Here is a 10139-nt window from a genome sequence, read left to right on the forward strand (position 1 = left end):
CCTCCCTGTGCACTCAAATCCTGCCTCCTCAGGGGAGCCAAAACGTGGGGCAAACCTACCTTGGTCAGGCCCTTGAGGCTTTGGAGGAGAATGGGCTAGGGGCTTGTGGGGCTCCGGCCCAGGGGAAAGCACCAAGGGATCGAGGTACTGGGGCTGGGTTTGGGGGCCAGCTGGTGTTGCAGTTTGGGGCTGAGGCAGGATTTGAGCTTGGAGTCGGGATTTGGGGGCTGGATTCAGGAACATGGGTCAAGGTTGGGGCCAAGGATGAGGCTGCCATCTAAGATCTAATTCCAGCATTTGGAGCTGAGGTTTCAAGCCAGATTTGGGGTTGGGATCTGGGGCTGGGACTGGAACTGGATTTGAAAAATGGGGCTGGGGCGTCGGGGCTGGGGCGTCAGGGCTGGGATTTGAGATTCAGGGTTGGGGCTGAGATGTGGGGTAGGGGCCTCGGTTGGAGCTAGGAGTTCTAGTTCGGGTCTGAAACTACAGCTGGGGCTGGGGTTGGGTTTAAGGCTGGAACTAAAGCTAAATTGGGTTGGAGCTGGGGGATGGCCTCAGGCCTGGGCTCTGGGGCAGATGGACAACATTCCTCCTGCTGCCCAGGTCTGGAAATTGCATTCGTGCCCTAACAGCAAGAGACAGAAGCCCCTCCCTTCCCAGGAATGCCTCAGCCCAGCAGAAGGAGCAGCGCCACGTCAGCCAATCGGCTCAGGCCCTGCCTTGGAAACACCTGTTGATCCTCCTCCCCCTGCCCCCCCCCGCCTGAGCTCACCCAGGTGCAGGTCAGGCAGGTGAAGCGCCTCCCCGGAAACAGAGCTGGAGTGCCCCACCTGCCCGCCCTGCCTGCTCAGATCGGATCCAGCACCTCCAGGCTTCTTGTGAGTGCCCCGTGGTCCCCCCTACCCCCACCATTCACCGTCTCCCACTGGCTCTTCCCCTGAGCGCCTCCACCCCACCCCCAGCCTGGCCCCATGGTGCCGGCACACCTGTGCAAGCACTTTCAGACCCATGAAGTCACAGCCCTGGGGAATGCTGGGACTGATTCCAGGGCCCCTCCCCCGGCCCCTCCCCCACCTCCCTTGGGGGCACCTGCAGCTGCCCCTCCTACCTCGTGTGCCGGGCAACCCCTGCTGAGGGATTGTGGAAGACGGACACCTCATCAGAGGTGTAACCCACGTACAGCCATGAAGTCATAGTCCCGAATGATCCAGGACCTGCGTCCTATATATAAAGCAGGTGTCCCGTCCTAAATGGGAGGAGAGAATGTTGTGTTCTTTTATTCAGAAAGCATTCTCTGGGCATCTATGCGGGCCCTAGAATTCCCACCGGAATTCTGACCTGGAGATTTTAACGCCCCCACCCCTCAAGATAAAAGTTATCGTCCTCACTTTTCAGATAATGAGCCTGAGCTCCAAGAGGTGAACTTGCTAGGGGCTTCTCTGACCTCCCCCAAGCCCCTCTTCTGACTAACCCACAGCCAGCACTCATCACAGGAACACACCTGCTATAAACTGGGGCTCCCTGAGGGCAGGGGCCGGGCTGCTGTACTTTGCCCAGTAGGAGTCACGCTGACTGGCCTCTGGAGGACGTGTTCAATGAGGAACCACTGCGAGGTCCCTCGCCCACGTACCCACGGTGGCAGGGACTGCAGCTGGGGGTCCAGTCCAAAGCCCTCCTTCCCTTTGTACCACTTTAGAGAAATCGTGGAGGAGGATGGCATGGGAGTGCGGTGAGAGGGAGAAGAGTGGGGGAAGCAGGAAGACCAGTGAGGAAGTTGAGGGGAGAGAGGTTGAAGCGCAGGAGGATGAGGGCAGAGAGTGGGATGGAGAAATGTTCAGAGGTGACATGCACAAGGGAGAGACACGAGAGAGGAGTGGGTTTGCAGGAAGATGACGAGCTTGGGTTGGGAGCTGTTGCATCAGAGGTGCCTGTGGGACATCAAGGTGACAATTGCCTTACGGGTCTTGGAGCTTGGGAGGGAGATCTGGGTTTGAGAGAGAGAGGGATTTGGGAACCAGCAGCCATGCCTGTGAGGTGGGATGGAGTGTTGGGGGTCAGATCCTGACTCGCGGAGAAGGAGTCGCAGCCCAAAGAGAGAAGATTCAGAGTCAGCCAGCTGGTTGCAGAAGGGTTAAGTCATAAGCCCCCTCCCTCCCCACAACCCTCCCCGCAGGAGCCAGCGGTGACAGCTGAGGCCATGTGAGTCGGATCCTGAATGAGGCTTTATCTCTGGGTCTCCATCCAGTCCCATCGTCCACCGTGGCACCAGCTCCCTCGGCCAGCCGGGATGGGACAGGCAACTGAGACAGCCAGAGCCAGAGAGGTCAGGGACTGGGCAGGGGGTTCCCTGGGTGGGTGAGGGTGCTTTGGGTGGAGGGAGCTCTCCTGAGATCTCTGGAGAGGCATTCCCGAGGGGGCAGTGCTAGGGAGGAGGTTTTCCTGGGGGCCGGGGGGTTGGTTGCAGGGGACATGGGAGGATTCCCAGGGACCATCCCCAAGGCTCCCAGGAGAGACCATAAGGGGCAGGTGGGCCGGGGAGATAGCAAGTGTGATTCTCCCCCCTGCAGGTGATGGTGACCATCCCCTGGACCATGCGAGGAACAGGACTCTGGGCCTCTGGCTGCCGCGCAGGTAGTGGGGGCTCCAGGCCATGATCCGTACCTCTGCCCCCTGACGCAGCCCTCTGCCCTTACTCGTGCCAGATCAGCCATGTCTGAGAGAGAGGCTCAGGCCCCGCCGGGCCGGGGGCTGCCGCCGGATGTGCTGGCGGAGCAGGTGGAGCTGTGGTGGTCCCAGCAGCCGCGGCGCTCCGCGCTCTGCTTCGCCGTGGCTGTGGGCCTCGTGGCGGGCTGTGGGGCGGGTGGCGTGGCCCTGCTGTCCTCCACCAGCAGCCGCTCGGGCGAGTGGCGCCTGGCGGTGGGCACAGCGCTCTGCCTGCTGGCCCTGCTGGTCCTGGTTAAGCAGCTGATGAGCTCGGCCGTGCAGGACATGAACTGCATCCGCCATCCTCGCCACGTGGCCCTGCTCCGCAGCGGCGGCGGGGCCGACGCCCTGGTGGTGCTGCTCAGCGGCCTGGTGCTGCTGGTCACCGGCCTGACGCTGGCAGGGCTGGCCGCCGCCCCTGCCCCCGCCCGGCCGCTGGCCGCCATGCTGTTCGTGGGCGTCACCCTGGCTGCCTCAGGTGCGCTCTTCCTGCTGGGCCTGCTGCTGTATCAGGTGGCCGTGAGCGGACACTGTCCCCGCCCCCGTGCGGCCGCCCCCTCCGCCCGCAGTGACCGCAGTGGGAATGGCAGCGTCTTCAGCATCTCAGGGCGGTTGTCCGCTGGCCAGCGTCACGAGACCACGTCCAGCATCGCCAGCCTCATCTGACCGAGCCCGGGCCCTCCTTCCCGCGACCCGCCTCAGCCTCTACAGAGCCGTGCCCAGGCGCGAGTGAGGGTGTGTGCCAACACGTGTGCGCACACGCACCAAGGGGAGAGTGACTGCATGGGTGCCCCCAGGACTGCCCAGCCCTCTGAGGGACCGTGTGACTGTGATGAGGGGCCGACTTGCACCCACACGCCCACGTCACAAGGAGGGAACTGCTTCTCCTTGGAGCTCGTGGAACCGTCAGTCTGCCTGTCTGTGTCCGGGGCCTCTAGGCAGAGAAGGGTCTGGGATCCCTGAAGATCCCTGGCCCGTATCCCTAACACCCCTCAAGGGCAACTCTGCCCTGTAACACCTGTCAGGGATTTCCCCAGGAGAGGCTGCTGCCCGCCCCAGAGACTGCGCCAGTGAGCCCCTTTATCAAGGAGACTGAATGGTGACAGAGTGGACAGAACACAGGCTCCGGCATGACAGTCCTGGGCTGCAGTCCCCCCCTCTACCACTCACCAGCTGGGGGCCTTGGGCAAGTGGTTTAACCTCTCTGAGCCCCGGTTTCTTGAGCGTCATGGTCACTGTCATCAATTGTTAGGATCAAATGACATTATGTATAGAAGGACCGGGCACACGGCAGATGTGCAATAAAAGTGGTGGCTGCTGTTAGTGGTATTGTCTTTATCGCACCATCTCACCTAGAGACCTTCCCTCCCCTCCCCCTCCCCTCCCCTCCCCCCCAGCCACCCCTCCCAAAGGGAACACGTCGTGCCTACCTCAGGCTGACCTAAGGTGCCTTGAAGGTGTCCTCAGCCAGACCTGTGGTCTCTCCTCATAGGTACTAGGAGGCCTGAGGGGAGACGGGATGAGGGGATGCTTAGCCTCAGGAAGGTAGTGCGTCTCTGGTCCCAGGGAGAGGGTGTTGTGGGCAGGGAGGATGGTGAGTCCTCATTTGCTTATGTGCTGGTTCCAGATGAAGCCTGAAGTATTGGGGTTTTATCGCCTGGTTTCTCTGGAGGCTGCAGCTCCTAACCCCACCTCTGAAACCAGAACATCCTGTTCTGTGTAGTTGCAGCACCGGCTGACCTGCCTCTGGGTTTCCAGGCACGGGAGGGGTGTTGGACGCCCGCTTGGGCATGAGAGTACCTGCCTGATTGGGGTCAGCCCTGGAAGGGCTCTCCCTTTCTGGATGCAGGGGCACTTCCTGTGTGACAAGGACAGAGGTCCACTGGAGCGCCCAAGAGCGCCAGTTACTGTTTCATCACTTGCTGCTTCACAAAATGAAGATTATAGGAAGCCCCACAGGGGACACCAAGAGAGGCTGGGAAGCTAGACGGACGTGTTGCCTAGGAGGTGTTAAATGTGGAGCTACAGAGGCTCTGACAGGAGAAAATTGCTTTCAACTTGCCAAGATCAAGGCAGTTTCCTGGAGAAAACACTAAGCCGACGGATGAGGGAAAGGGTGTTGCCAGGCCTGGGAGGGAGAAACGTGAGCAGAGAGAATAGGGCAAGTCCAAGTGCACTGGGAATTCCGTGCACCTCAGACTCCACATATTCAAATGTGAGCTCCTCTCCTCTCTACCCTGACCTAGGTCCCCGTCTCACCCTCCACCCAGCATCCAGGTTAGAGACCTCAGGTGCCGAGGTTCCCCCCTGCTTATGCAGGCTAGTGTGCAGACCCCCCAAAACGACAGGCCTCCCTCTCTCCTCAACACACCCACGAGCCAGCCACGCTGCACCATTGTCGTGACTCCACCACGGGGGGTCCTGGCACGGGCCTGGGCACATAGTAGGGTGTGGATGGGCGGATGAAGAACTCGGCTTGGTGAGACCCACCTATAACCGGGAAGGGTAGGGAAGTTAGGCCATTGTCCGCTGATGGCCCTGAATCTTTCCCTCCTGAGGCCCCGCACTGTCTTCCCCAGAAACTCTCATTCTTCCCGGGCTCCCAAGAGGGAGCTCTCACTATCACCCAATTCCTGGGCCATTAGAGGACCACAGAATGCCTCTTCCTCCTGTGAAACAGGGATAAATCCTGTTTCTTTTCAGCTAAGACAGGGTTAGACTCTTTCACGATATTTCTTTTAAGAAACTAAAGGAAAACAGAAACACAGAAAATTGGGAGGGGGGAAGAGTTACACAGGAAAATGTCTAGACGAGCAGCTACTGTAGGCCAGGCCCATGTCAGGCTCTCCTGGGAAGGATGCCAGATGAGGAGCATGGTTAATGCCCACAGAGGACACTGTGGACCTATTCCAAAGGGCAGTGGAAGTCGGCATGTACACACCCAGCTACAACATGAGAAGGATGGTAGGAGCTGGGTGGAGGCCCAGGTGGGGCGGAAATGCTAATACTTCCTGATTCACTAAAGCCAACCCCGCAACCTCCCACCTCCAGCTTGTGTGCTCAAAGCTGTGCACTAAACCCCATCTTGGTCCCCATGGCAACCAGTCATCCACTGGCCCCTCTGCTCTCTCTCTGTCCCTCTAAAGCAGCCCATTCTGTTTTCATCTCCTATCTGGCTCAGATTCTGTGACCCATCATGTCACCCACTCCTTGACAGAGTCCTCAACAACTTAGCCCCCTGACCTTTGGTCCCACCCTCCCAGCAAAATCCCCTCCTTGGATAAACCCTCACACCGACCAGCTACTAGAGAAATCTGCACAGCCGGGCAGCCTGGTGTCACCATGATTCCCCATCACCAACCTCAACCAGGTCTGAAACTCGGCTCACCAGTTACGCTGTTTCCCCGGCCAGCTCCTGCTCCCACAGAGCCCTCAAGTTCTCTCCACTCCCTTCACACCACCACATCACCCCCTCACAGCCCCCAACACTGCTCTCTGCAGACTTGGCCTCCCTCACTCGCCATGAGAAAATAAGAGTCGTGGGGTGGGAAGCCTCCACCTTGCTCCTGTGAAATCACGCCTCCTTTACTCCTGTCTGTCAAGTGGTCTTGTCAGCCCAGCTGAGGAATGTGGACTTTGTCCTCGGGACACTGAGAAACATGGAAAGATTTTAATTAGGGGAGTACTCTGAGCAGAATAGGATTGGGGACTCGCGGGCTGCAGTGTGAAGCTGGGATTGGTCTTAGCAGGAAAAAAAAAAAAAAAAAAGATCAAACAGCCCCAGAAATGCCATCTCAGCTGGCCCCTGAGGGATGAGAAGCAGCTGGTCAAGAAGGTTGGGAAGAGAATCCCAGAAAGAAGGAATAGCAGAAGGGCCCAGAGACAAAAGAATTGGTTCCTTCGAGGAACCACAGAAGGTTTGGGTGGTGGGAACATGGAGTATCAGCTGGCAAGAGGCAAGGGTGAGGCTGGGGGGATCCCTGGGCCCCTCCCGGGTTTCAGAGGCTCCCTAGCAGGTAGCACAGTTTCTTAAGGCCAAGAGGAATCCAGTGAAGGATTGTAAGCAGAGGGATGGCCTGGCCGGAATTGTATTTTAAGACAATTAGGATTAATTGGAAGGGGTAAAAATGGAGGCAGGGAAATCAGTTGGTGGATTGATGCCACCTCCAGATGCGAGATGACGCGGCTCGGACAAGGGGGTGGCTGCTGGGACAGAGTCAGACAGGACAGGTTCGATGGATGCTCAGAAGGTGGGACCGACAGGTCTTTGTGACTAACTCCCTGGAGGAGCTTTTTTAGGATGGGACAGATGTGATGGGTCCACGTTGATTGAAAGAGAAGTTGAAGACACAAGGCAGAGAAGAGGCCAGTCTTCAAGTCCCTGAGCGGGGAGGCGGGGAGGGTGGATCCGAGCCCACAATGGAGGGATTGGGCTCACGATGCTATTTTGATAGGAGAGAAGGAAGAATGGACAGGAAGCTCTGTGGGTTTTGTAGCAGGAAACTGACAACTACTCTCTCTGTGAGGCAGAGGCCATTTTAAGGAGCTGCTGCCGAGAATGACCAAGAAAACAGCGAGGTTGCTGAAGGCTTTGAGAGCCCGCGGGAGGCTGGAGAACAGGCAGGAACGGAAGCACGGCCTGGGCGATGGGGGCAGCGAAGGGGGGGTTCCTCAACAGCACGCGGAGGGCGGGATGCAGGCCTCAGGTTGGAGTGTCACCTGGAGTGTGTAATGGTGACATGACAGGGCAGGTAAGCTGAGGATACTAGCTGCCATAGAGGGCCCTGTAATCTAAACTGATGTTGGGGGAAAAGACAAGAGGAGCTGATGGAGACGGCACAGAGAGGTCTGGATCTCCTAGAAGCTCCCATTGGGCGGCAGGCGAGGTGGAGGGAGAGAGACCTGCCACATGTTCCTCCTGGGCCACCTGGATACTGGATCCTGGAAGAACATGTTCCTGAAATTTCCAAATGTGTTCCAGTCCAGGTGGTCCTTCCATCATATCCAGTCACACCCCTCCTGAGACCTCAGGCCCCCCTCGAGGAGCTTCCTCCAGGCCTCGGGGGACCAACACAAGCTCAGTTCTTGCACACTGACTGGACTGCCTTCTGGACTGCTCCCCAGGACCTGTGAGACTGCCCTGGGCATAGCAGAGACCGGCCCACTCTGGTCCCCTCCCCAGCCAGGGATGGGACATACCACTTCTACCCTCACAGCCTGCTCTCCCAAACCTGGAACTTCTCGGCCCCCATTCACACGGGGCAGAGGGGCGCCAGCCCAGGCAGGGTGGGAACAAGTCCAGCTACCAGGAGATTCCTTCACTGGGTCTGTTTGATCGTGACTTAGACGTGAGATAAGGGCGTTATTGCTGAGTGAAGCAGGCACGCTGCAGTTAACTTGTTTAAGCCTCAACTTCTCAGTCTATAAAATGGGGTGCCTGCCTAGCAGGGCGGTTGTCAGGAAGTGCTAACACATCAGTATTATTATTGTTATTGTTGTCGTTATTTTTATATTCTACAGCATCAGAACTTCTAATTCAAGTCCTTTGCTGTTCTGAACTGGATCTTCTGACCTGAGTCCTGGGAAACAGAGAAGTTCAAATCCCAGCCGGGAGAGAGTGAGGAGGAGGAGGCATGGCGAGCTCCTCCTTCAGGATTAAGACTGATCACCTGTCCTGGGGAGCAATTGCCCTGGCGGTGCCCATACAGATATGGCTAATACTTGCAGATGCTTGCTCCATTCTACTTTACACGTCACTCATTCAATCCTTCTAAAATTGTGTGAGGCAAGTACTATTATGATCCTCATTTTACTGAGAAGAAATTGGAGCGCTGAGGGGGTAAGTAACTTGCCCAAGGTCACACAGCAGGTAGATGGCAGAACTGGGATTTGAATCCAGATAGTCTGTGCTCTCAACTCAGTTTACTGCTCCGCTGGGCTTCTTCAACTTCATGTCCGTGGCTTGTGTGACCCCTGTCTTTGGCCTCCACACAAGGACAATGGATGTGGCCTTACTCTGGGGGCAGCAGGATGAGGCAGCCAGGAAGCTAGGCTGTCCTCTGCAGTCAGGTCTGGGTTGGGGCTCCCTGGGAAAAGAAGGTGATGCCAGCTGCTGAGGGGTAAGGACAGGGTGCAGGGCCGGGGGCAGAGATGGGCTGGGATCAGGGTCTGAAGCCAGAGGAGGGCAGACCAGAGGGAGGCCTGGCTGAGTGCCAGGCCTCCCAGCAGTTCCAGCATCCCCGGGCCTTTGAACCTGTGGACCCAGGTGGTGCTCCCTCTTCGTGCCTGGGGCCAGGCATGCAGAGCTCAGTGGGAACCATTCCTCAGGGGAATCCAGCAGGGCCGCTCTCAGGGTCCAAGTTTCCTGCCACCCACAGCAGGTTCTGAGAGGAAGCCTTCCCTGCCAACCCTTCTTGGTGCTGGGCTCAGAAAAGTGACTTCTAATCTGGGGTTGCGCCCTTACCTCCTCCTGGATCCCTCCGAGGTTCTGACTCAAGTCCCCAAGAAGATGTGAAAATGGGGATAGCCGAGCTCTTTCCTAGCCCCGAACTGCAGGCAGGGCAGCCCCTCCGGGTGGACCTTGGGAACGCATGAGGGCAGAGGACAGACCCACCTGGGTTCCCAGCAGCTCCTCCCCCGGAGGCCAGGACACGCTCTGCTACTCAGCCTACTCTCCGGGGTCTCGGGCTGGGGCAGCCTCTCTTGCTGTCCCCCACGCAGGGCCTTCCCGGGCCTGCGAGGGGGGCAGCTGTCTCGGGACTGAGGAACAATGGCTGGGGTTGGGCTCCCCTCCTCCCTGGCGGCTTCTCGCAAAGCTCTCCTGCCACATCCTCCTCTGCGGACGAACCCTCCTCTGCCAGTGTTTCCCTGCTCAGTCCTCAGTGCCTCCGCTACCCCGCCCTCTCCCTGGTGATCTGATTCACTCCCGGGGACTCAGGGACCCTATTGTCAATGATTCCCAAGCCCACATCTACAGACCGGCCTTCGCCCTGTGAATCCAGCTACCCCAGGCATCTCTCCCCCGGAAATCCCATGTCCAGCATTGAACCCTCACTCCCCCGAAAACTGCTCTTCCTCAAGTGCCCAGCCAGCCAGTCAGAAACCAGGGTGGCTTCGCTGATTCCCTCCTCCCCACGTCCAGCAGCCAAAAGTTCTGTCAACCACCCCTCCCATCCGCCCCCATCCCTTCCAGATGTGACCCTGCCTCTGTCACACCTCTGGAATCTCTCTGTTCCCTGTACCACACCTTAGTCATGTCTGCATCTCTCCCCTGCAATCCATCCCCACGCACGGCATCCCCCTCTTCAGCTTCATCACTGGCACGGGCCCCCTGGACCCTACACTGCAACCCTCCTTGACCTCCTGCCTTTTCCTCAAGCACCCCCCTATATTAGTCAGCCCTCACTTTCTTTCTCTGCTGGCTCTTTCCTCAAAGG

At 58.3% G+C, this 10139-nt stretch overlaps 1 protein-coding gene across 1 annotated transcript; it reads left to right on the forward strand.

Moving 5' to 3' along the window:
• Positions 1-752: 752 nt before the first annotated feature.
• Positions 753-4026, forward strand: TMEM125 (transmembrane protein 125). The gene is made up of 3 exons (XM_068537923.1): positions 753-878; positions 2174-2323; positions 2568-4026. The coding sequence occupies exon 3, from the start codon at positions 2710-2712 to the stop codon at positions 3367-3369; it is 660 nt and encodes a 219-aa protein (XP_068394024.1). The 5' UTR covers positions 753-878; positions 2174-2323; positions 2568-2709; the 3' UTR covers positions 3370-4026.
• Positions 4027-10139: the final 6113 nt, after the last annotated feature.

Source organism: Eschrichtius robustus, chromosome 3 (assembly GCF_028021215.1).
Source record: "Eschrichtius robustus isolate mEscRob2 chromosome 3, mEscRob2.pri, whole genome shotgun sequence".
Lineage (NCBI taxonomy): Eukaryota > Metazoa > Chordata > Mammalia > Artiodactyla > Eschrichtiidae > Eschrichtius > Eschrichtius robustus.

What these genes read in the sequence shown, in the direction of transcription:
- TMEM125 (XM_068537923.1), top strand. Translation starts at nt 2,710, where the DNA reads ATGTCTGAGAGAGAGGCTCAGGCCCCGCCGGGCCGGGGGCTGCCGCCG.